This window comes from Drosophila willistoni (genome assembly GCF_018902025.1).
Source record: "Drosophila willistoni isolate 14030-0811.24 chromosome 2R unlocalized genomic scaffold, UCI_dwil_1.1 Seg200, whole genome shotgun sequence".
In the NCBI taxonomy this organism is placed as follows: Eukaryota; Metazoa; Arthropoda; class Insecta; order Diptera; family Drosophilidae; genus Drosophila; species Drosophila willistoni.
Window position 1 is genome coordinate 5,591,529 of NW_025814051.1, and position 27,417 is coordinate 5,618,945.

A 27,417-nucleotide genomic window follows, 5' to 3' on the forward strand; every position below is an offset into this window, starting at 1 on the left:
ACGAAAATAACAGATTGATTGATTAATACATATTTTACTTAATATTTTAGAAGTACAATAGCTTAACGAGATTAAACACAATGCAAAGTATATGTAAAATATTTGGGAAAGTGTAAATGAAGAATAATTAAAAATGTGATTTAAGCTTGTTTGGAAATCATTTAGATACTATATAAGATTTAAACAACAATTCTTACCATTGTAAATGTCAAGAGAAATATTTTCAAATATCGATATATATGCGCATATTTCTTTAGTTACACAAATTTCTCCTCTCTAGTCGTGATTCTCCATTTTGTTTTCTCACGACGCTCACGTTACAGAATAAAAAAATTTTCATTGCTGCTTCGAGCAAAAAAAATTGTAAAATTTTGTTCAGTTGTCAAATTCAAGTGATAAAACTTAAATCTAAATATGGGACGCAAGAAGAAGAAGGCCTCCAAACCCTGGTGCTGGTATCCTTTTCAAAAACAAAACAAAAAGCGACACGCAATTAATATAAAATTTCAGCATGTGCCGCCGCAGCCGCTGCTTCTAAAATTGGTGTGTGGGGGTGGCGGTGCGGAGCGGATAATAGTGTGGAAGAAGAAGCAGATGAAGAGAAAAAAAGTATCTACACATTAGGCAGGGAATGAATTAGAATTTTATATAATTTTGCGAGGGAAAAATATATAAATAATGCAAATGTGTTGGTTTTCCCCTTAACTCGATCAATTTTGCCGCGTTTTCGCGTCACTTTTATTTTGTTTTGCCCCACTTTTTAGGTATTGCAATCGAGAATTCGATGATGAGAAAATTTTGGTACAACATCAAAAGGCCAAGCACTTCAAATGCCACATATGCCATAAGAAATTGTATACGGGTCCCGGATTGTCTATTCATTGTATGCAGGTGCATAAGGAGACGGTGGACAAAGTGCCAAATTCCTTACCGAATCGATCCAATATTGAAATTGAAATCTTTGGTATGGATGGCATACCGGCAGAAGATTTGCGGGATCATGAGAAACAGAAAAATGGTGGCAAATCTGATTCCGATGATGATGAGCCAGCTGCCAAAAGCAAGAAAATTGATTGTAAGTACATATATTTGGAAACTAGAACGGACTTGTGTACAAGTTTTCATTTTTCAGATTCCATGTCAGTGCCTCCTCCTATGATGATGCCTCCCAATATGATGCCACCGCCGCATATGCTTGGACAATATGGTGGCATGGGCATGATGCATGGACTTATGCCACCGTTGCCTCCGTATCCGGTACAAATGATGCCGCCACATATGATGCCACCGCGACCTCTATTCCCGGCTGCAATGGCAACTACCTCAGCAGCGGCTGCAGCAGCTGCTCATCATCACCATGCCGCTGCCGCCGCTGCCCATATGGCTCAACAGCAGCAGCAGCAACAACAACAGCAACAGCAGCAACAACAAAAGCCCACGTTTCCGGCCTACAGGTGCGCGTCGCAAAGTGTTTTTTGGGGGGTCAATCTCTAAAACAAGTTCCAAAATGTTGAGCATATTCTTCGCTTTTTTGTTTTTTGTTTGCTTCTTAAAGATTTCAAATTTTTTGATCTTTTCTTAACTATTTTTCTTTATTATACACAAAATACTTTGAGTTTTAAGTATTTTTTGATCCTTGTTGATCTTTTTTGAGTAGGAAACTCTTTTACCAACGTAATTCAATCATGGCTTCAACCATGGCTTATCCATTATAATATATACCTCTTTGTTCTCATGAAAATTCAAAGTATTAATGTTTAGAAATAGTGAATTATTAGGTTTATCTGTGTAAAATATCTTAACTGAATTTATAGATTCTAAAAATGACTTCAGTTTAATAAGATGATTAATATTAATTAATTTCAACTGCTATTATTATATATTTCTTATCCAAATTCGGCCACGTTCTTTCCCTACGAGCATTTTGTAATCTAGCGAAATGCAATCATGTTCCCTTTTGTAACCAAAGAACATGTTGTAAACGTTATCTTTATTTATAACAATGATTTACTTGCAGTAAAAATGATTAGAAAAGCGTTAGATAAGTGCTTAACATTTTTGATGTCATTAGTTTTTAAAATGTCTAACAATTTAGTTATACTGATCAATTTAGTTTTAAGGAGTTATATTTTGGTGTCTTTTTGTGTATAGCATTCCCTACTCATGATGATTTAATATTCCCCATTCTTTTATTCTTACAGTAATGCCACAATAAGTGCTCCACCCACTACTAACCAGGCAGGAGGCGGTGCATTAAATGCACAACCGAATGGCCCGCTCGATGCCCAGCAGCAACACCAGCAGAATCCACATCAACAGCAGCAACAAGGCGGCGGTGGTAGACCACCGGCTCCAGCCGCTGGAGGTGTGGCTGCTGCAGCGATAAGCACAAAAATAATGCATCCCCCGGATGATGCTAGTTTAGAGGAATTGCGTGCTCGTCAGCCTAAATATCAGGCACGTGTAGCGGCTGCTATGGCAGCGGCAGCTGCTGCTACGGCTATGGCAACGGCAGCAGCTGCAAGTGCAGCTAGCGGCAAAAAGGATGCAACATCGGCGAATAGTCCGACCAATAATGGAGCCATTACTGCTGGTGGCTCCACAACGACAATGCCTCTAACACCGCCGCCTCCATCACTATCCACGGGATTGTTGTCATCACCCACGGGCAGCACAAGCAGCAGTGGCAATGCGGCTGCGGCAGCTGCTGCTGCGGCTGCCGCCAATGCGATAGCCGTCTCATCAGCCATCTCCAAGGCCCAGGAAGTGAGTTCTTATCATAGTTATAGAAACCATAGTCAATATAAATGAGCAGACGAAAGAGAAAAGAGAAGGAGACGAAAGGACAGAATGAAAGGACACGGACTTGGACAAAACAAAACAAAACGAAAAGAAACAAAAGAGATTTACGTTTCTGTTTGCATTTTTTGTTTTTGCCCCCAAGAAATGAGAAAAACGACAAGAATTCCATTTTATATACACATATATATCTATATATATATTCATTGAACTACAAATTTGTTTTTTGTTTTTTGGGCAAACATTTTTTACATTTACCATGAGCAAAATGAGATCCCACAGATACAATTTAGAAAGAAAGTAAGAAAGAGAAATTAAGGAAGAATCAGAGAAACGGAAACCACAAGGAAAACCATTTTTATAAGAATCCATTGAATCCAATTTTTTTAGCATATAGTATTGATTATATGTCTGTACAATTTTTTTAATTAATTAAAAAAGAAAAATACTTACAAAAGAATAATAATAATAATAATAATGGCAACAAAAACGAAACACAGCGGTTTTCAATTTAATACAAAACAAAAAAACAAAAATTTATAATCGAAGACTCGAAAAAGGTCCGCCAAGTGGTCCTTTCATCTTCCTGCTGCTGCTTGTCTTTCTTCTCCACCTCATTCTGCATCTTCTGTCTTAATTTGATTTATATAGAAAGTTATCTACACACACACACACACATGCACTCCAACTTTCTCTTGGATGAGAATGTAAGAAATCTTTAGATAAAGCTGATATATAAACTTCTTTTACAATTTGACAATCTTTCAATTTAGATTCATCAAAGGTTTTCAAAAATGTCCTAAATTTAATTTTTGATAAATTTGTTTATAGACAAATTCGTCTTTACTAAAAAAAGTAAAGGACATATTTTTTATTTAAAATGTAAAAAAAATAAGCAAAGCAAAAAGTTTAAGTTCTTGAAAAATTCTGAAATTTTAAAATCACACGTCGCGATCGCCTAAAAACAAACTTTTCGGATAATACTCCCAATTCACCGCCAAAAGGACTATTCCAAGCATTTAAAAATCTTTAATAGAGATTAAAAACGACCTTTTAATACAAGCCTCTAAAACTAAAATCTTTTGAACTATTTTTGAAACTTTAAATGATTTAGGAAACATTTTTGAAGAAGTTAGGCTTTCTTTTTGTGTGTGCGTGTCGTTCAGTGTGGACTGTTACTGAATTTACTTTTAAAAGCAAAATATATATTTGTGCAAACCCCAACAATTTTTGTTTTCCTTTTTGTTTTCTTCTTTGTTACAGACTGCCGCCTTAGTGGCCGTTGCCCAGGCCCAGGCACAGGCGCAGGCAGTTCATCAAGCCCAGGCTCAAGCACAGGCAGTTCATGCCCAGGTGCAGGCAGCTGCCCAGGTGGCCCATGCAGTGGCCGCCCAGCAACAGCAACAACAACACCAACAGCAGCAGCAACAACAACATCAACAGCAGCAACAACAACAACAAGTGGCAATTAGTCAACAGCAACAGCAGCAAGCCAAACAATTGGAAGATCTTAATCGGGCTGTAATGTTTCAACGTTTACAGGCTGTGAGGCAGCCCGGAAATCCTGGCGCTGCTGCAGCAGCTGCATTGGGCATGGTAAGTCTCTAATTTAATCGATATACCCAATTATATATATATATACATATTGCCTATATCCAACAATTTCCAACCAAAATGAAAGAAGAGAAATCTTAACTAAATGCAGAGCAACCAACTGCATTTTGTTGTCTCCCCCCCCAAAATAGAGAGGAAAATGACAAAGAAAAATCTAAAAATGAAATGAAATCGAAAAAAACCCAACGACCAGCCAAAAAAAAAAAATAGTTGAAAACAAAAAATATAGGTGATTTTGTAGACTAGAACTATTTTGCTTCATCATGTTCATCATCTTATCATTTAGTTCATGCCAAAAATTCATACATTTTAGCCAACGGTTAGTCTATATAAATACACTCACTTTTAGCTTTAGCTTCTATTCAAGCTAGCTTTAAATAAAGTTAAACACTAAAAAAAAAATAAAACACTTTTTCACCAAAAACGAAAAATCATCAACTATTAAAACTTAGTGGAAAAACTGAAATTATGTTTGACCAAATGTGACTACCATAGCAATAACGAAAAGTACAAATAGAAAACAACCGATATACATATTTAAATTGATGTAAAACTATGATTTTTCATTGTAAAATTTTCTTATTCTATTGTTAATTCTAGTTAATTTCAAATGAAATTAAGCGTTTTTGACCAACTAAAGTATTTTTTAAAGATATAAACAAAGAAATATAATATGTGGATATTACACTTTTCTTTTTCAATTAAAATATTTCCATTTCCAAGCAAGTACCAGTTAAAATAAAGCTTGTTTAATATACAAACCAAATTATAATACTGTCATGCGTCGGGGTCACCAAAATTAAAGAAATTTTAAAACTTTTTAGCTACAACATACATAATTGCTTCTGTTAAAATTTAAAGGTTTAAAAATGTTCTTGAAATTTTCATTAAATACAACTTAAACTGAAAACGTCGGGGTCACCAAATGTAAATAATTATAAAAAATTCTTGACAGACTTCTTACCCACAAATTTTGAGTCTTAAAAAGTATTAAACTAGTTGTAAGCTTTTGTTAAATTATTAGATGAGTCTATTACAATAACGGGAATTTTCTATTTGTACTTTTTAAAAAATTGTTAACAAACTCTCGTTAAAACAAAAATCGAATTTTTTCTCTGTCATAACTGATCTCAATTGAGCGCTACAACCACATTTCACCTAATCACTTTGGTAGTTAGAAAAAACCTTTAAAAATAAAAACAAAAACCGAAAAAAAGAGACAAAAATTTAATTGAACAAAGTTATATAACACCCCCCGTTACAATTGCAGTACAGAGAAGTGTGCAGTTTTCAGTGTTGGTAAAACCAAATTGCAGTGACAGGTCTGTTACTACAGTATGTATCTTTTGTACAGTTTTTCTTTCTCTCACATTAGTTCAAAACTATCCATAATATATTTATATCCAAAATTTACACAAAAAGTAAGAAACCATCAAGATAAGTAAATGCCAAATTAAAGTCCAAAAAACAACAATCTTCCTATGCAAGTAAATTAAATGTAGTTTAAGTCTGTTCCTCCTTCACATGCTCCTCCTCTCTACTCCTACTACTTTACTACTCTTACTACTACTACTACTCTCTCTCTCTCTATCCTCCTTATTTATACCTACATATATATCATTTCTTATGAAGAAAAGTTCCTTATATACATATATATATATAGTACGTACTGCCTTGCAAAAAAAAAAAAAAAACAGAATTATAATTATAGAATCAAATTAAAAAAATATCGTGAAAAATCTATGTATTGCAAGTCATGTAAGTACATTTCCAATAATTTTCTAAAAACAAAACAAAAAAAAAAAAATTTGAATTTGTCGTAATGGTTGCTGCGTTGGTTGGTTGATTGATTGATTGGTTGATGGATTAATTCCATATTTCACAATATACACCCAAAACAAAACAAAAAAAAAAAAAAAAACAAATGACCATAAAAATGTACACACACACACATACACATACACCGCATTTATGTAATACATATGTAAACCTAAAAACATAATCTAAATGTTTTCTCTTAATCTCTATATAAATGGTATTACCTATAATATCTATCATTATTCCATACTTTATGTTTTCCTATATATATATCCACACATACATACATATTCCATCTGTCTGTGCATTGCTCCTTGCGATCCTCCAAACTTTTCTACCAACTATGATTCATTTTTTTAATTTTTATTTTAGTTTCCCATACGCAGTATAAAAAATCGCTTCCACACAACTTACTTTCAAGGGTTAAGTTCAAATCAGTTGAATAATGTTACCTATCTTTGGGGGAGAAAATATATAGTTTAACGTAACTTCATTTTAATTGATTTATAATAATAAATAATAATCGGTTGTGTTAAAATGTTTTAAAAAACCAAAATATATTCTATAGGTTTCCATGTCAAAACTTTGGTGAGTGATTTCTATATCAAGGATTTCAATATTTCATAACTTTCCCTTTTTGTTATCTTACCGTACTTATGCATGGATTACGTTTAGTTAACCAGTTTAACCATATAAAAGTTATTGGGAAGTATTACTCAAAAACGGCTTAACCGATTGGTCTGAAATGCTTAGTCAGGCTTCTGAACTATTTATAGTTGTTAGAGCTTAATTGAAGCATGTTTAATTCCGATTGTTTATTTCCTTAATGGATTCCGTTTGTATCTTCCATTTTGCAAGATACGCTCCAGAGATATATTACACACAAAAAACGTGTTTTTTTTTTAAGAAAAACTCTAAAGATTCGCTGTAGAAGTTTTTAAAACTGTTGTTTTGCAAAGCACAAAATTTAGTAATACGTTTAAAAGTTTCTTTACGATGTGTACAAATCCTTATAAAACAAAATTTAGAAGTTTTCAAATGATAAGTTTTCGAAAAACCTTTATTTTTCAGGGCTCCTAACTTGCTGTAATTCTTTAGAATGTTATGATTTCAGCTACAAGTTTTTTGATAAAAAAAAAACCAAAACTTTTACATTTTGGTATAATCAAATCCAAATTGTCTATATTCAACTGATATGTACATAGGCTTATCCCTTTATATAACACATTTCCTACCTTTCCCTTCTAAACTGCCTATCAAGCACTCATTATATCACACACACACACACAAACATCCAAACACCTAACAAATATATATATACATACATGTATGTGAATTCAATCAAAAAGTTACAATTAGTAAAGTAAAACCAAAAAAACTAACATATTTTAATCGTAAGAATATTGAAAATCAAAAGTCTCGTACATCTTGTCTGTCTCTCGACTCTCGATCGGTTAGTAAAATTTAAAATCCATATTAATTCAAATTTCACTTTACTATATATATAATTTTTAATATGTTTTTAGTTTAAGTTGCCTCACACACACACACACAAACAAAATTTTAAGCATACATACATATATTAATATATATATACATATATATATGTATATGTATAGTATATTTCTATTATATATTGTTACATCGAAACATAAATCCCTCCTAAAGTGGTCGTCAGTTCAGTTTCCGAATTGTAAGTACGTTTCCTTTTATGTATTCGTTTCATCGTTTATCCTTTTTTCCGTTGTTTTATTTTGTATTGCCGAACCACCACCACAAGAACAAGAACAACAGCAAAAAGAAAAAGAGAAGTCCTATCTATATATATATATATATATATTTATATATAAATATAAACATACCTACCCTATCTATATTGTGTAATGCGATGCAACAAAAAGTTTATGATCCACACACACACAAAAACAGTTCTCCCACACTGATACTAACATACACACACTCACTCACTCACTCACACATCTAAACCAAAAAAACTATTAATATGATACAACAAAAAAAATTAAAAAACCAAACATAAAACATAATTTAATATACTTAATATAAAACTTAGCTAATTTTTGTGTACAATGGCTTCGATATATATGGAAAACTTTTAATCAAGTTTTTAAGTAAACCAAATTTTATTAAATCCTATCTCTATCATCTTTTTCCCATGCTTCTTCTGTATCTTTTCTTCTCTCATCTACCGATAAAAAACAAAACAAATTCAATCCATAAATTCAGATGCCATTGCCTGGTCACATGCAATTGATGCAGCCGATGTTACGACCAACTATGACCATAGGACCACATGGTGCTTTGATAGGAGGGAATATGCTAAGAGCAGCAGCAGCACCTGGAATACCTGGCATGCCGGCGGGTAAGTTCAATCAAAGGAATTAATATTCTTCTCCCTAAGAATTTTTAATCTTTTTCGCGAGTTCGGTGGAACACCATAACAATCATCAGAATACTGTAGTCAGGTTTGAATTTTGCTTTAACTAGAAAATTTTTAACAATTCCAATCCAACTTTTAATATAAAAATTGTTTCTGAAATGACATTCCCAATCGATTAGTTTTCAATCAAATAATAAGAAGTTCTTGGTCACTTCTAGAGATGGGATCGGGAAAGAAAATGCTTCCCGTCCCATCCCGTCCCGAAATCAAATTTGCTTTTCCCATCCCGGTTATCCCGAAAAATTTTCAGTCCCGACCGCGGGTCCCGACATTTTCCCGAAAATTTTTTTTCATATATGCATATTACTTTAATTATATATTTGTTTTTCCAATAAACTCTTACTTTATATATCCATATTTTTATTTAAAAACAATATTTTCTCAAAATTGTCTCCAATAAGCCGAGTTCTTCTGTCTTCCAAAATTCTACTTGAAGTAGAAAAAACTCTTTCGCAGAGGATGTCGGAACATTTAAAGTTTGCCTAGCCAGCATTTGCAATAATGGCAATTCATTGCACTGCTTCCAAAAAGATAATATATCCACATTTTTCTTAAGTTTCTTTAATATAATTACTAACCTCTTCGTCAATATCATCTTCACATGGAAAACACGAAATATTGCACGAGTAATATTTCGTGTTACTAATAAATTGCAGTCAGTGAGTAATATCGATAGATACTGAAAGTTTTATCGAACATTTTATTTTTGGGTCCCGAGTAGTTTTTGGGTCCCGATAGTTTTTCCGGGACCTGCGGGAATTTCGGGATCGACCTCTTATCCCGTCCCGTCCCGGTTTTTTGAAAATCTTTCCCATCCCGCCCAATTCCCATAAAGTTTTCGGGTCCCGCGGGATTCCCGAAAATCCCGATCCCGACGCCCATCTCTAGTCACTTCTAATAGTCTATGATGTACACTCCTGGACAGCCGAGTAGTACCACCCCCTGCCACATTTAGTTAAAGCTTACTATCTTCTGATGGCAAATTAATTTTAAATATATTAGCCACAAAAAGGAAACAAATTATTGAATTTCCTTGACTCAATTTGATTAGAAAAATAGTTACGAAAGAATTTATATATAAGTGTGGGAAGTGTTATATATAAAAATGGGAAATTGTTGGGGATTTCGACGATTTTTTGCTATAATTTTCTTTTCGAGGTAAAGACAAACGCATCTCTGAGTTCCTTAAGTTGTAAAATTTAATTTCTAACCATTACCAAACATTTTTTATAACGAGAGCGAGAGCATACTAACATTTTGGCAGTCAAGCCAAGCTTTCTCAGCTTCAACGACGTGAAAAGTTTAATTTCTTGCTAAATTAGACATTTTAGAAGTTCATAGTAAAGTTATTCATAGAAGAAAAACCTCTTCCTTGAAGAGTCTTTAAAAGAATAGGATTTAATTAAGATCGGTTATAAATCTTCTAAACCTGCTCTAAATAAATTTTTAGATTATCAGAATTTGTCGAAAATATGTATAGGCATAAACGAAGCCTCGTGATGGTGCTTTTTGCTTTAAAATATTTTTACAATTTAAAGATGAGTGGATTTTAAGCTGTATTTTTTTTTAATTTCTTACAGGTTTACTGCCTATGCAAGCAATTGGCTTACCTGGCTTGCCAGCTGGTGCCATGCCTATGCCTGGCATGGGAGTTATGTTACCAGGACCTCCAAATATGTTGCAGGTAATGCAGCCAAGATTTAGATGATGTTTGCCAGGATTGTTGCAGGCGCCGACCACACATGCGCCGCAGCCTCAGCCCCAGCCACCACCTCAAGTGCATGCAAGAGCGTTTACCAGGGCCCAATTGCCGACGCCTCAGACTCAGGCGGCGCCATTGTTGGGTCTGCCGTTGCCATTGCTGTTTCATGAGTGAAAACGAGTGAAAGAGAGGGAAGGGGAGCTCGAGAGCAAGCAAGTTGAAAAATGTAAATGACTTGAAAATGCAACAAATGCCCGTTGAAAACCGAATGAAACCAAAGCCAAGCAAAGCCAAGACAAGCTAAGCCTATTCTATTTTTTCTTACAAATGTATAACAGTTTTTGAGACACAAAATACACCCCCACATCCCTACACCTGCTCACCTAATCTATATATATACAAAAATATGTATACCTCATCCACATTATCCAGTCAAAAACTAACCCAGTCCATGTCATATTGTTAATCATGCACATTGCGCCTATATTATACAATTTCTTTAGATTGTTCGCTTTTGATTTTGTGTTTAGTTTTTCCACTAATTTAATTGTGGACTGCTTTTTGTATAACTTCTGCTAACACACACACACACACATACACAAGCATATAACAAACATATACATAGTTATCATTATTGTAGAGTTTCCAAATATTCATATATATCTGCTTATACCAATATTTGTTGATAATTTCATTTACCTACAAACAAAAATGTTATTCTTTAGCCTTAAAATGTTGTCAAGAATCAAACAAAATTCACTGTATCTGTAGGCTCTCTTTAGGTATGTTGACAATTGTCAATAAGTTTAATGTTTATATACAAGGTGTAGATATTGTATAATGAGACTGATGCTTTAGAAACTAAAAATCGCAGCCTAAAGTTTTCTGTTACTTGTTCGTTTTGTGAATTTGCATAGAAAACTTTTAAAAGAATTCAAACGATGCTGGCAATTGTTTTTTTGCTTCAATTTTGAAAAAGACTTTCTGTAAAAAAACTCATCTAGATATCAATATTTAAATAATCGATGGCTGTTTCGAGCATTGAAAGGCAAAAGATTGTAATTAACTATGTAAATGTTTAAAAGTAATCAGTCTCGTTATTTTATTGTCACCGTGTAAACTTATTTGTATTACTGTGCATTATTATGATTATTATTTTTGTTCTTTTTCCTTTTTCTATATATCTTTTTTTGTCCACGTTTCATATACATATATGTATGGATATATACTTGTGCGTATAACTATCATACTATATACCTACTATATCAATGTTTTTTTTTTTTATTGTGCAATTGAGCTTCTTAAACACAGTTCCGGCTGCCAGCAATAGTGAACAATATTCCCTGAATCAGAGATAATGAGAAAGAGAAAGAGAGAGAGAGAGAGAAAGAAAGCAACCGTAAGTTTTCATCTATTTTTTTTCCGTTTTGTTCGTTCATGGAAATTGTGGATTTTCGATCTCATCCACACAATTCGAGCAGGTATTTTATTCATCTTATCTTCTTTTTTTGTAATTTTTTGGTTATGGTATGGTTGGTTACTAAAAAAAAAAACAAAAAACAAAACAATAATTGTTATAGCTAAATAGATGTTACTTGTATAGACCGGTCAACTGAAATCGATACACCCACGCATCTAGTTACAAATCGACACATTGTTAGTAAGTACATTCTGCTTATACCTATATATACCTAATACTACTTCAATTTGATCTTGATCCTAAATACTTTTCATCGTTGTCTGCTAGAATTGTTGATGTTAATTGCTATAAAGATCTTTCTTTTTTTGTCAATATTCTTGTCTACAATTTTTCAATTTCTATTATGCAGTTTATTTATAGATATTGAAACTACAAGTTTGTGTGTTAGCAAATTATTAATAAGGAAGGTGAAGAAGAAAATGTATTACTAATATTGGTCATCGATAGAAATGAATAAAAGGCATTAGGAAAGTTTTTAAACTATTGCCTAACACAATAGGAAAAACCAATTGACAGCATAAATTTAAAAATCATTTAAAAGAAAACGTTGAAATGAGCAAGATTCTTTTAAATTTTATGAACAATTTTCTTAAATTTCCCCCAATTGCTTTATGTAATATGCATCAACAATTTTAGTATTGTTAAAACGTAGCGATCTTCCGAAAACTTTAGCTTCCCCCTTTGAACTATAAACAAAATAAAAAGTTGATCAAAATTAATACAAAACAACAATAATTACAATAATAATAGCAATAGCAATATAAATAATACTCGTACAACTCCTACAACATGAATAGGCTCTCAGGCTTTTGTTAATATATAAACATTTATAGAATATTTTGTTTAGCTTCTTAGTATAAGTAGTGAATTAAAAAGTGAATTGGCATAATGAAAGCAGCATGAAACGAACTTCTTTCAATCAATAAAAAAAATACTCTTAAAAAAATAAAAAACTCACTTCTCCCCTCAGTGTAGCTTAGGCTAGAAAAAAATTTATGCACTAAAAAAAAAAAAAGTTTCAAAAAGAACAAAAGCACTCACTAACCCCTTTGAAATAATAATAAGAAACCCTCAACGTGTTTGAGTAACATCTATAAATATATAACCATCTATATCCATAATACTAGATCTGTATTATTGTAATCCATATAATTAATATACAAAATAAATATTGTGTAATATTTTAAGGCAATTGACAAGTGAAAAAACTACCAGTGGAATTTCTCCATCAATTCTGGTTCAGTTTAGCGCAAAATTAATGTTGGACTTTTGAGTCTGGCAAATTTGCCGCACCGAATGAAATTCTAATTATGCCAGCATCTCTTTTGGGTGTTTTTGAGTATAACTTAGAAACGGTGTTACAACGGCATGCTTCAGACGAGAGTACCTCAATGCAAGACAGACAAGACACCATACATATATACTTTAAGAACATTTGTTTACAATTTTGGTGACAGTTTACAAATTACCTCTATTACCTCTCACAAATGCTACTACTACACACACACAAACACATATACATTTATTTTGAAATTCATATTAACTCTAATCTATCTCTTCGGTAATTTTGTTTTCCATTTAAGACGCCAGGAAATGGGATTGTAAATACTAATATTTTTGGTAGAATTTTTTTCATATTTTGTATTGTCAATTTTTTTCCATTTCTTTGAATTATGCCAAACGGTTCAGAAAAATATATAATTCAACTGAATTCGAATTTTCAATGAAGAGAATTTTATTAAGTAAAAAATTATATTAATTTTGAGATTTTTGCCGAGTTTAAATAAGTTAGAAATGTTCTTCCAAAAATCGTATATAAAGAACGTAGAAAAGGTTGTATAACTCATTTTTTCTTTCTATTTCTATTAAAGATATGTAGAAAAAGATTCTGAAAGAAGTAATTCTGAAATCTTAATTGTCCAAATTGGATTCAACATACTCATAAAAAAAAAAATTATAAAGGGTTTTAAAAACAAATTGGGAAATGAAATAAAAATCGCATTAAGTTTATACCAATTGGTTTTTTCAAGTTTCAATTTCATGCATATTATATTTGGAACTAAGTTTTTCTCAAAAATATTCATTTTATGGCATTATTTTCTAAAATTTAAAAGTAATTATAGCTAAAAAATGTGCAAAAAGATTTAAGTTATTCGATTAAAACGAATTATTTGATTTTAAATTTAATTGTACCTGTAAAAATTTAAAGAAATTTGAAAAACTGAACCGTTTGGCACTTCCCTTCGATTAATTAATTTTCTAAATGTAGTATTCAGTCTATACTCTATATATAATGTGTGATATGTTGGTGATCATTTGATATATACATATATTCTCTTTATAAATAATTTTTGTGTTTAAACTTGATTATCGTACTTGCACGCATTATTTTGTTCATTTATGATATTTGATTTTTTTTTGGAAGAAAAAAGTACAAAATGTGTCTCTCTATGTTCTCTGCTCACTATTCGTTGGAGCTTTAGGTGTTTACGTTATGTCCAAAATCGAAAATCAAAAATTATATCACCGCTAAAACAAAACAAAACAAATCACAACAACAACAAGTCACCAAAAATAAATTCTATATAAATGTCTGTCTTTGCGCTGGGCGACACGATAGTAGCTTGAATACCAAACCCGACAATAAGTAGACTTTTGATATACCTTCTATATATACCTACATGCTTACATACATACATACATACATATATATATAGTAATACTAAACCTCAGATCCCTGACCCCATGTAAATGTCTACTTACAGAGTGCGAATCAAGTGAAATCGTGTCACATTAATTTTGCTGAGCGAAAAGTTCCCTGCATTCCCTTTCACAACTATCTATATAGTATTTGATTCCTCTTACTTGACCTAATTACTTACATACTTATATATATATTCTATATATTTTGCATGCCCTGTGAAAGAGTATGCCTTGAGTACATCAGTTTAGGGGGGAATGCAGGCGAAGTGCCAAGATCATAAAATTGATTCTAAATAAAAGGCACATCACAGTTAATTTCTATTAACTGTTGGACTTTTCGGTCCTTGTCTTGCTATCTACATTGAAATGATTATATATATATATATATATTTTTTTTTTTACCAAATCACAATTTAATAAAACACACACACACATACAACCACACACCCGCAACACAATAACCAAAGGAGGCAACCAACAACCATATAAATTATGTCTCCATTTTCTTGACTTGTCGAAGTAACAATGAACAACAACAACAACAACAACAACAAAGTCAATATATATAAATATTTGTTTAACTATTTTGTTAATGTTAATTTAATATGCTTATATTTAGCCTGTCAATTTTTTTCTTTCTTCTTATTGGTGGGGAAATTCTCTTCCTAGTTCTGCAAGGTTTTTTTTCCTCAGTTTTTACCAAAGAAATTTGAAATTTTCCCCACTAAATGAAGAGAGCAGCAAAGAAAAACAAAAAAAGTTTGACTATTTTAACTATTTAACTTTTAGTTTTTTTTTTCTTCTTATCCACAAGCTTTAAATAAACATTTTTGTTGCATTTAAAAAAGATTTATAAAAAAAAAGCTTCAAAAACATTTATTTCTCTTAACAATTAATCTACACAAATTAATTTAGCTAATACATATATATATATTTATAATATTTAGTGCAAATGCATAAAATCAAAAAACAAAAATATACAAAATGTTTAATGTTGTAAAGCAAAGTAAACAAAAAAAAAATGAATGAAAAATTAAATTTAGCCTTTGTACGAAAAATGTTTCTACCAGAAAAAACGAAAACAAAAAACAATCAACAAATACACACAACAAATAGCAACAGCAACATGAGCAACGTTACAAGCAATTGTTTAAACAATTTGTTTTTAAACATAAATGAAGGCAACACAAAAACAACAACAACAAATTTCTAATCATATAATATTTCTAGTTTAATGTTTTCATTGTTCTATTATTTTTAAATTAATTTATTGAATTTTAATAAATACAACAAAAACAAAACAAGCTATTTGAACAAATTATTATTGGCCATAGAGTAAATAAGTAAGTAAAGATTTTAATAATAACCTAAAGATTCCATTTGTAATACAGGGGAAATTGTTTAAATATCGCTTAATTTCATGGAAGGATACATGGGGGGAGTCCAGGGGTCTTTGAATCTGTAGTAAACATTGTTTAATTGATTGTCAGAATATTAAAAATTTATTATATATAAAATATAATATTATTCCATGAAAACATGCAGAGATCGAAGAAGATTAATTATACGAGATCTTTTCAGTTTTCAAAGAAGTGTGACCGAATGAATTTAATGAAACTTCTCAATATAGAATCTGATTTCCAAATGTGAAAAACGTATTTAGGATCACTTAGCAACTCTCATTTTCGATTTTAAAATTATACAACTAAAAATATGTTTTTTTCAGAATTTGCACAAGGCTTTCTGAAAGCATAGAAAATAAAACATTCCTGATCAAATAATTTTTTGTTTAAAGTTTCCCATTATTAATTTGGATGATTAAAACAACAGACCAAAAGGATTATACAAACGAAGAGCAAGGAAACTGACATTTACTTTACCACTTGCTTTTCATTTAATTATTCAAGGTCAACTTCATCAAAAGGTAAATCAGTCACTCTCAATTTTAATTAAATTATAAAAAAATGAGGATGCAAAAAAGTGTCTTTAAAGGTTCTTGTAATTAGATTTTTTAATAAAATTGTCTCCCCAATTAAACACCAATATCTAGTAAATTATTGTATATTCTAGAATATCACTTTCACAAACTAAATCTATATTTTTATTAGAGAGCTACATGAATGATAGAAAAATCAATTTGATTTAACAATATTTAAAACAAAATGAATGAATTGAATGACTTTGAAAATCGACTTCAAATGAATGAGTCTGTGGACCTAGAACTCAGTCGCACAAGGTTCAAACGAAACAAAACGAATTGAATGAGTTGGAAAGTAAGATAATGAGTTGCTGTGATTCGAATGCATTTGAATTTCGAATCTCAATTCTGATTTTAGAATTTGGATTTATTTGTATTGTATATTTTTGAAATATAGATTAATAAATGATTAAATTAATCTGGTCGGTGGCTCAGACTATACGACTGTTATTATCGATGATTTTTTTTCCAACTAGTGAAGTAATATACGTAATGAATATAATAACAATATAGAAAGATTGGTGAAAGATTGGAGAATAATATTTTTTTATAAATATATATATAGCTTTATTTATATGTATATAGCCCTATTTATGTTTTCTCGGTTCGTGGGAACAGGAACAACAGGGAAATCCTTATAAATTATCCAAAACCATTTTAAATCCAAGATTTGTCCCAAAATGTCCAATCCAAAACCACGCACTAAAATTTTTGGTGTATACCATATTTACCTCTAATATATATCCCCTTAAGTGAATAAATAAATGAATGTACAGAAAGTTGAATAGTTTTAAGATGGTCAACAATAAAAAATAATGGCAAGTCAACTAATATTAACCATAAAAGAATATAAATTTGTTTGGTTTTTCCAATTTTTTATCCAGACTTTTCATTAATAATTCTGACCGCAGCTGAATCAGTTTATTAAATCTCATACAAAAAGCCCCCGAAAAGAGAATATGACACAACTCTGTCTGACTCATGGGGCTAGCCCCATTCAGAAAAAGAGAGAGAGAGAGCGAGAGAGTACAGATAAAGAGAGTCTGTCATATCCCAAGCCATTATAAACACTGTTTAGATATAAAATTATATATAATAAGTAGGTCGGGGTATCCATATCTAGGCCTACTTAACCCTAAGCTTTGTGGGAGTATTTTCAGGGGCTTGTCCCTAATGCAAAAATTTGTTTTCGGATTATATGCTAAATGCCGTGGGAGTTTAGCTCCATCATCAAATATGCCAGATATTTAGTTGTTTTAATTGAATTTCTGTTTGAAGCGTGTCTCTACAAAAAAAATTGACTAATTCAAGTTCAGTGGAACTGTGCGAGCGATTACAACAACAAACAATGCTCAATGAAGCCAACTCCAAAGCTGAGGCGATAACTTGTTTTTTTTCTTCTCCCTCTCAAAGTGTCCACTGAGCTAACTTTTAGTTTCATTTCGGGCTTCGACCAAGACGGTTGTGTGTTGATGATTTCAGTTAAGGTGGATATTATGTCAAAAATAAAATATATATATATATATATAAGTATATGTTGTTTTTAAGTTATAGAGTGACAAACTCCTAAAGTGTGATACATTTGGCTAAATTAAATCCAACCGAAACCCTTTGCCAAGCTTTGCTTTTGGTTGAAAAACTATGTCACTTGTTTGTCATTTCGTCAACCAACAAAAAAAATGCGAAAAACTTGTTAAGCCAAATGTATTTAAGACACAGTGATTCAGGCCATAAAACAAAGTGGTTAAGATCGTAAATAAAAGACATACAAACTACAGTACATTCACATCATAGGAATTCGACGGGCCGAAAAAAAGGTTTATTCAAATACCGAATGGTCAATGTTAATTGTGATTATGGTGTTAATGAGTATTAGCTTAATGATAATTATAATGTTGCTGACGATGACGAGCCAAAGAATGGCTTGTGTAAGTTTCATTTCAAGAGATGAGGTCAAGTGACCAAGTTGAAAGACTGCGACCGAAACGGCTTGATGAGATTGTTGATTGAGGGTCATCTATATTGAAAATGTGAAATGTAAAAAACCAAAAAAATAAATAATAATAACGTGGAAAATCTAAACGGAAAGAGGCCTCTACAAATTGAAATAGGCATTAACTATAAAAATTGTTATAACAAATTTTTAAACATAATAATTTGTGTATATAACTTTAAATATTTTGGCTATTATTGCTACCAAAGTGCTTAAGTTTGTATCATCTTGTGGGTATTTTGAGTAAAAACTCTTAAATTTACTGGATTATATAATTATTTATGGAAAACCTATCTTTACTTTTAAAACTTTTAGCTGTGGAATAGGTGATAGTGCGATTTTTTTTTATAAAAGTTTCTAACTAACATAAAATATACTTATACGCCTTAAAGTACTTTTCTTCCTTCCTTTTTTAAGTTTTTCAAGTATTTAAACTTTTGTTTTCGCCTACTATGCAGACATGTTTTGATCTAGTTGGTTAGATAACCAAGTCCCAAAGAGCCACGCTTAAATAGTGTTTTTTTTTCTTTGTTTTTTTTTTTTGGTTTTTGGGGCTTGGCAACGGAACAAGTTTTTAGCGGCTTTTATATACGAATTTGTTGGCCAAAACACAGACAACGAAGGCTACACTACTTTCAAATTACTGAATAAAAGAATGACAGAGGGAGTTAGAGAAAGAAATATGATATTAATTTGAATCGTTTTTGTTTATGTTTTAGTCATGTTATCGACTTCTATTGTTGGCTTAATCCTGCTGGTGGTCTCAACCCTGGCAAAGGACAATCTGCAATTGGCCTATGAATGGCGTGAAATAGACTTTAAATATCCCAATGCCGAGCAGCGTTGGTCAGCCATCGAGAAGGGAACATTTAAACCGGCTAATGTTCTACCATTTGGCATGGAAATCTATCGTCATCGTTTGTTTCTAACATTGCCCAGATGGCGTGATGGTGTGCCAGCCACATTGGCCTACCTTGATCTTAATGGTGAGTACATAAAATGAGTTGCATTTGAATTTAATTGCTAATTGTGTGTGTGTTCGGTCTTCGGTCTTTGGTTGCAATTGCACAAAGAATTGCTCTGTAAAAATCTCTCACAGACAATTTGCATTGTCTGGATTGCAGGCAGGTGGAATTTATGGCTAGATTTGATCAGCACTTGGGCTCATTTTATGGCCAACAGTCTAAACAATTCAAATAACTTCCTGGCCTGTCTCGGCCCACACTTCCCCTTGGCTTCATTAACACAAGTTGAGTGTGACCATTATGGGAGCCGATTGAAAAGTTCAAATTCAAACAAATCTAAATATGGCATAAACCTTTGATATACCCTCTAGAAGAGTCCAAGATATTATATCATTGATTTAATCAAATTTAATTTGACCTTTTTAAGGGGTTAAATTCAATTCAAAAGTTCTGACAGATTGTTACTTGAATTGATTTATAATATTATCGCCGGCTTTATCATGGTATATAACCTAAGTGTATATATCATTCCCTATTTCCTATTACTGTATAGGGTATAGAACTACAATAACACGATATTCATATATGTATAAGTTTTTATACAATCGTTTCGTTTTTAGTTTGTTGCTTGAAAACTATTTTTAGATTCTAATTAGTGAGAGGTGCGTTTTGTTTTTGTCCGCCTGGCGAAATATGTTTTATCAAATAGCTAATATCATATATAAACTATCATGGCAATATCTTTGATTTTACCATAGAACTACAAATTCTAAAGCACATTTCTTTTAAACATTTTGGTTTTATAAAACAAATTATATTTAAATAAGATAAATAAATTTACCAATCTAAATAGGTAGATTTTGATAAATTTTGAAATGCTTTTAAAAGATTTTTAAATTTTTTACAGATGATGTATTCTAGTTTAGAAGAATAGTATAGATTGAATATGTTTTTGTTTTAAAGATTTCGAAATGATTACTTAAAACTGAATAAAACATAATTATATATATGTTCATACTTAAGGTAGACAGAAGATTAAGCAGTTTATTTAAAAATGATAATGAAATAGAAATACAAAAAACTCTTTTCTTCATTTCATAGCAGATAAAAAAAATCATTAACCTAAGTATCAGATAGAAGAACCTTACGAGCATAATGCAATCAATTTTAATATTGCAGGCTCTAAGAGAGTCTGAAATTTTTTTCGAAACCTTTATATTTGAATACAATTTTTTTACTGTGCACATTTGAACTGATTGTTCATGCTACTTAAATAAATACTACATATAGAGTTCAATTTACAAAAATTTACATTCAAACTCAGGTACCTGGCACAGTTGTTTGGCTAATTGAGCTCCGTTTATGGGTAAACGTTCAATTAACCAGTCTTAAACAAAGTGTCAATATGGCGACAACAATATGTATGATGACTCAGACACAGTCACACAAATTTCCATTTGTCATTTGATTTTGCTAATTAACATCTCTTCGAACATTTTTCAGATAACTCCACAAATATGCCTGCCCTGACACCTTTTCCCAGCTGGGAGGCTCACAGCCTTTTGGAACCAGAGCCAGAGCTGGTGTCACCTTTTCGCATTCGAGCCGATCGCTGTGGAAGACTTTGGGTATTGGACTCAAGAATTGCAGGAGTTCTAGAGCAATCGAAGTTGTATGGAACTGCACAATTGTTGGTCTACGATTTGCACAATGATAATCTCTTGCGTCGTCACATTCTGCCAGAGTCGCAGGTGAAACAGGGTTCTTTCTTTGCCAATTTGGCTGTGGAGGATGCGGATTGTGAGAATACCTATGCCTATGCTGGAGATTTGGGTAGTCCCGGTCTAGTAGTTTACTCATGGCGTCAGCATGAATCATGGCGAGTGCATCACCATTACTTCCATCCCGATCCCATGGCTGGAAACTTTAGCATCAATGGCATTGAATTCCAATGGGATGATGGTCTCTATGGTCTGGCTCTTTCGAAAGCGGAAACCAATGGCTTCTCCACCCTCTACTTCCATCCATTGTGCTCTACCATGGAATTTTCGGTGAATACTTCAGTGCTGAGGAACAAAACTTTGGCCACATCCATGGACATTTATAGAGAATTCAAAGTGCTTGGCTCTCGGGGTGTCAATACTCAAGCGGGTGCTGAGTTCTTAGATCAAGAGTCTGGCGTATTATTCTATAGTTTACCGAATCTGAATGAAGTGGCTTGCTGGAAGACCTCAAATAAGGAATACAATCATAATACCCAAAGTCGTGTCTTTGTCAGCAATGACAAATTGATATTCCCCAGTGATATTAAAGTCGATCAGGAACATCGTCTCTGGGTCTTATCAAATCAATTGCAGAGCTATATCTATGATGAACTCTATCCGGGCTCTATTAATTTCCGCATCTTTAAGGCATCTGTTGAAGAAGCTATAGCCGATACAGGTTGTTCGAGTACGCGAAAAATTATTCCAGATATTATTAATCGTCTGGACGATATTCTAAATACAAAGACAACTTCAGGTGCAGCAGCAGAAACAATAAGTTCACTATTGATTCTATTAGTCTTAAGTTTTGTATTATAAATTGTAATTTTTCTTTTTTTGATTAAATTGTAAATGTTTAGAATTTTTAGTAATATGCCAAGCCAGCTTGGTCTCATCTTTGGTTAATATTTCGGCAGCTCTTTGATCTCGGTCTTATAAACGGTGGCTATATCTATGGTCTCATCGCTTGCCTGCGATTGGTCATCCACTGAGGTTGGATCCTCACGTTTGCGTTTCTCGTATTGGATTTGCATGCGCTTGATAAAGCCGCCACAGAAAAACAAAGTCATCTAAGAAAGAAAAAATAATCAATTAATTAACTTTTCTCGAATGAGAAGATTTAAGGACTTACATGCTCGAGTATGCCAATTAAACCCAATACAGATATACCCAATAGAAAACCCAAGGATCCACCTATGTCGGCTATAAACTGTGTAGTATCATATGAAACGCGTTCTTCAATCATCTGCTAAAACAAAAGGGGATTACAAATACTTTCCAAAATAAACTTCGCTCCATTTCATGCATACCGAAATCAATTTTGTGGTATAGTATATATATATTAAGCTGCGTGGTTCAGGTTGGGTAAAAGTTTTACGATTTTGTATATAAGTCGTATAGATGCGACTTCGGCAAGGCTGCAAGCAATCACAGTCGAAATCGTCTTCGCTTTCGTAAACCCTTAAATAGGAAAATAATTTAAACATTAGAAAATTATTGAAACGTGATGATGAAAATGATCTTATTAGAGAGCATCAGGAAAAACTTGGCATACTTTTAAGAGCCATTGACCCTAGTTGTAAATATGAATTCTATAAATTTTAAACTGTGAGGGGAAAGTGTTATATAGAAATATTTGATTGTTCAAGAAAACTATTAACTATCTACAATTATTTTTCAAGGCTTCAGAAATCTATTCGTTTTTAAATGTCTAAATATATATATATACAGATAATTTTTGATGATATATATTTCTGCTTCTCCTTTCTACAACTTAAATAAGTGAATCATAGTCTTCTTTATCCAATTTAACTATTCAGCTGCTTAATATATGTAAGTATTATTATTAATGTTTAGCCGAATGCTTTTAAAAATTCGAATTCTTACGCTTTGTAGTCCGATATAAGTTTTCGCATTGAGGTGGAGTCATTGCAGGGCTGATGTACTATCTCGTTCATCCAGGGACCCGTACAATTGGTTTCATCTGCCAAGTCCTGCCAAATGCAAATTTCTCCACACTAAAGGCCAGAAAATGTTTTAAAAATAAAAGGTTTTTTGAGTTTTTTAACTTACTTTCAAATCACTATAATTCTCGTCATCGGAACAAGGATCATCTTTAGTCTCAACATTAGAAAAATATTGACTTTGCAATTTAATTTCAATTTCTTCATTGACATTGACAAAAACGTATTCCACTCGACCGGAGCCCTTCATGTTAATCTCTAAACATTATATTCATCAATGAATAGTGGAAAAGTTTTGCTAATCTTTCTTCTACTCACCTGTGAAATTTTCACGTTTATCATGTATGAAAACATGCCAACCTGCTCCGGTACTAGTATCCGCATTACTTGTGGAAGTTGTCGTAGGGGTGTGATCCAAAGTCAATGAATAACCCACGGCTCTGGAAACCCTTTTCATCAGTTTCTTGGGTCGAACAGTGTAACAACGACCCGAATAGAAGTGTAGACTGCTATCGATTTCTAGATCTAATCAAATTGATTGATGAGATGAAAAGTTGGTGTACGAAAATACGAGGTGAAAAGTGACCCAGAAAATTGTGAGATATCGTTAGCTCTATGGGGACGAAGTTTGATTTTGAAGTGCAAGATATTTACAGAAAGTATATTTATATATTGCATATTTCAAAATGTAAAAGTCGTCCTTATATCCTGCGAAATATTATTCCATTAAGTATTTCTGAATTTCAAAATGAGATAATTCTCAAAAGGAGTAATTAATTAATAAATATTTTTGCAGGAATATTTTCCTGCTCTTATTTTTCTTTTTCTTGCAAAAGTTTTCCGTATTTTCGGGCTCACTTTTTCACTGACTTATCCTTTCATCCTTCTTCTTTTTTGTGTTAACTCTACTCACTATCAGAAGTGCCATCTAATCCGGGCGAATAAAATGTTTCCGTTTCACTGTAGGTACCATTCTCGAAGAATTCATCTAATGGGATTTCACCAAATGGAAAATCCATCCAGCAGGTGGCATATTTCGGATGTGGGCAATAGTTTTGAGAGAGATTCTAAAAGAAACGGTTTTGTTTTTGTGTTTTCACAGTACATTCCAATGATTTTTGAAAAAAACCTACAGTTAAAACATCCTCTCGGTATGGCGGTTCACGACATATTGTTATAGCTGGCATTTCAATGGTTTCATTTAAATTATAATACGAATGCGTTGATATTGGAGGATCGCATAATTTTGCAAAACATTCATATAACTGAACAATCACCACAATGCAGCAAACAAATAGAACTAGGTAACGTATTAATTTGGCAGGATCGCGTAGCAGCCAAGCCTTTAGATCTGTCCAATAACCCATATTGTTGCTTTGTCCGTTCGTCGAGTAAAAGTGAAACTCAAGTGAATGTCATTGCCTTGCTGTCATGGACATTTTGCAATATCGTTTGGGACAACCTGCAAAAATTCTCACAGCCGGTCAAGATAAATACTGTTAATATTGATTTATGCCCCATGGTGGATGTGATAAAGTTCCCCCCAAATCGGCGAGGCACGTTTATTATTAGTGTGTACCTATCTATGTATTGTTCAGGCTTTTGGATTTGTTGTTCTTGTTTGTAGTACTGAAAGGTTTAACCGTAACATTACCAAAACATGTTGTTTATAATTGTTTATGGGCGAGCGAGCAGAAGATACAGACACAAAGCAAAACAAAACACAAAAAAAAAAAATGCGAAAAATGGGACAAAGTTATTCATCTGATATCTGCAGCTCAAATCAGCGCACATTTTTGGTAGGCATTTTATGGTTTTATGTGTTTATTTTAGTAATGTTTCTGCATGTGCAAAAAGTGTGGTAAATTCCACTAATTCGTCAACTTAAATGCACAAAGTAATAACGAATTGTTTATACTCTTTCATTTATAAAAAATCATTGGCTGAGTTCATTTTTTCCCTTAGATTTGTGGGCTTCAAATACAATCAACGTGATTAACATTTTTTAGAAGATTTTTATTAATTTATATATAAATTTGTTAAGCTATTTTTTTTTTAAATTAGGGTCTTGAAAATGTTTTCTTGACAAAATTTATCCTTAAATTATAAAAGACCAAGACTTAAAACTTGATTTTGGGATACTGAAACTTAATATAACTATTATTTGATCAACATTTTAAAAAATTTTAACTAAGTTAAACAGTTTTTCCAGGTTTCTAGTTTTATTTTTATAAGTTTTATACATTTTTTTCGTTAATAGATAATTTTATTGCAATATTTTTGAAATACATGAAATGGTAAAAAGTTTAAATATTTATAACAGACTTCATCCTGCCTGTTGAGCATTTTCCATCACTTAAAGGATTCGTGTTATTGTCCAGCATCAACATCACTTTTGAAATAAGTATTAATATTGCACGTTAATGATAAAACCAAAAAAAAAAAAAAAAAACATTCAGTCAAACTCCTTGTGACCATTAAAAAAAACCAAAAATAATAGCTGTATTCATAAAAATTAGAACGTCACTTTCTAGTCTTAAAGTTATTCATTCATGAAAATTAATCAAAAAATTTTGGAAGAGATTGTTATAAACATGTTTTTTTTTTTAGTTTTTTTTTTTGACATAATTTTTTTTTTTTGACTGTATTTTAACCAACTTCTAACAGATATCAAAAAGTTATAAATTAATTAAATCAAAATTATTTTCTACTCGATTTTTCATAAAAATCGGTACCTATCATTACAGTTTTTGATCAAAATTGTTCAGATTTCAGTTCATGAGATTTTAATACATTATTCTAACTACAAAATAAAGACATGCATATTTCGTATATCTTAAAAATAGAGCTTTATGAAAATAATGTTTATTGAAGTGCTTTGCTGTATATTGGCATTTATTGGCTTGCTTGAAAAGAAAGGTTGAAAAAAGGCTGGATATGCATTCCAATTTAAAATTCAAAGTAAAAGCAATTAAACAACAAATCAGTTTCGAAAATGTATTAAAATTTGGCTTAGCTAGTGATTCGCAAGTTTATGAGTTTCTAAGAATTTTTTAAATTAAGTTTTTCTCGATTCGCCTATTTTTCTCAGACTGTATTTTGCTGAAATAATGAACTAAGATTAACCTTTCATTGATCTAAAATCCTTTGACAGCGCTCTGAAAGTTGGGGTCTCTAAAGGCCTCTAACCCTGCAATTTAGCCAATCCGGCACTGTAGATTATATATACTATATGTTGGTTTGGTATCCATGAAAATATTCTCTAATTGTCATTAGAAACCTAATATTTTATTTCAATATATTTCATACTGTTTCCTTTCTGAAACTCATATCACTTCCAAAACGATATAGTTTTCCTCCCAAACTGATCTAGTAATAGTTTTTCTCTTTCTCTTTTTGCTTACATAAAATCATGTACAAGTTATAACACCTTTAGCTGTCGGCTGTCTTCACTTGACCTTACAGACATTTAAACAATATCTATATATACATATACATATAGATATATATGTATATACAAAAAAGAACACCTAGATAAATGGATTATACTATTCTGTATGTGGATATCTATATATATATATATATATGTGTTATAATGAGAAAAAGCTTTTATTTTCAACGAAAACAAAAACAAATCCAGCAGTAAAATAGAAGCATTCCTTAGATGTGACGTTCAAATCAGAGCAGAACCGAATAGAATAGAGAAACATCAGTCGAAAATCGTGCTATATATTTAATGATTTCTATATACCAAATACATACTAAACAGAAGCAGAATTGACTTCAGATAGTGAGTGAGAGAGAGACAGAGAAGGAGAGTAAAAAAAACTAATAAACAAAAAGAAACTTTGCCACCTAAAAATAGACAAATTGAAACATTTGAAAACAAGCAACAACACATACAACGTGCTGACGAACACGAGCAAAGAAAATGAAAAGTTTTCTTTTCTCATATATATATAAATATATATATAATTTTTCTTTTTTTTTTCAAATAGTATAGCATGATTTCCCCTCGACTAGTTTAGTATATGTTGACCACGGACCACACGGCGTATGCGTTCATAGGACGCAACATTTTGCCTATATCTTTAAGTGTGTGTGTATGTGTATCTAGTAAATTTTAAGCTATCTATCTCCCTCTCTTTATCTTTCTATCACCTTCTCATGATTACTATCT

At 32.0% G+C, this 27,417-nt stretch overlaps 3 protein-coding genes across 3 annotated transcripts; 2 read left to right on the forward strand and 1 right to left on the reverse strand.

The window, feature by feature from the left end:
- The first annotated feature begins 314 nt into the window (after nt 1-314).
- LOC6643699 (mediator of RNA polymerase II transcription subunit 15) lies at nt 315-10,763 on the forward strand. Its single transcript, XM_002066283.4, has 7 exons — nt 315-455; nt 765-1,075; nt 1,133-1,454; nt 2,202-2,766; nt 4,063-4,395; nt 8,476-8,611; nt 10,270-10,763. Exons 1-7 carry the CDS (start codon nt 415-417, stop codon nt 10,395-10,397), a joined length of 1,836 nt encoding a protein of 611 aa, XP_002066319.3. The 5' UTR covers nt 315-414; the 3' UTR covers nt 10,398-10,763.
- A 7,236-nt stretch (nt 10,764-17,999) lies between these two features.
- On the forward strand, nt 18,000-22,141 carry LOC6643700 (protein yellow). The gene is made up of 3 exons (XM_002066284.4): nt 18,000-18,039; nt 19,265-19,531; nt 21,014-22,141. Exons 2-3 carry the CDS (start codon nt 19,267-19,269, stop codon nt 22,090-22,092), a joined length of 1,344 nt encoding a protein of 447 aa, XP_002066320.2. The 5' UTR covers nt 18,000-18,039; nt 19,265-19,266; the 3' UTR covers nt 22,093-22,141.
- Nucleotides 22,141-24,604, reverse strand: LOC6643708 (acid-sensing ion channel 4-A). Its single transcript, XM_002066285.2, has 8 exons — nt 24,371-24,604; nt 24,151-24,304; nt 23,556-23,762; nt 23,347-23,495; nt 23,161-23,291; nt 22,584-22,734; nt 22,406-22,519; nt 22,141-22,343 (listed from the first exon to the last, which is right to left on the reverse strand). Exons 1-8 carry the CDS (start codon nt 24,602-24,604, stop codon nt 22,176-22,178), a joined length of 1,308 nt encoding a protein of 435 aa, XP_002066321.1. The 3' UTR covers nt 22,141-22,175.
- Nucleotides 24,605-27,417: the final 2,813 nt, after the last annotated feature.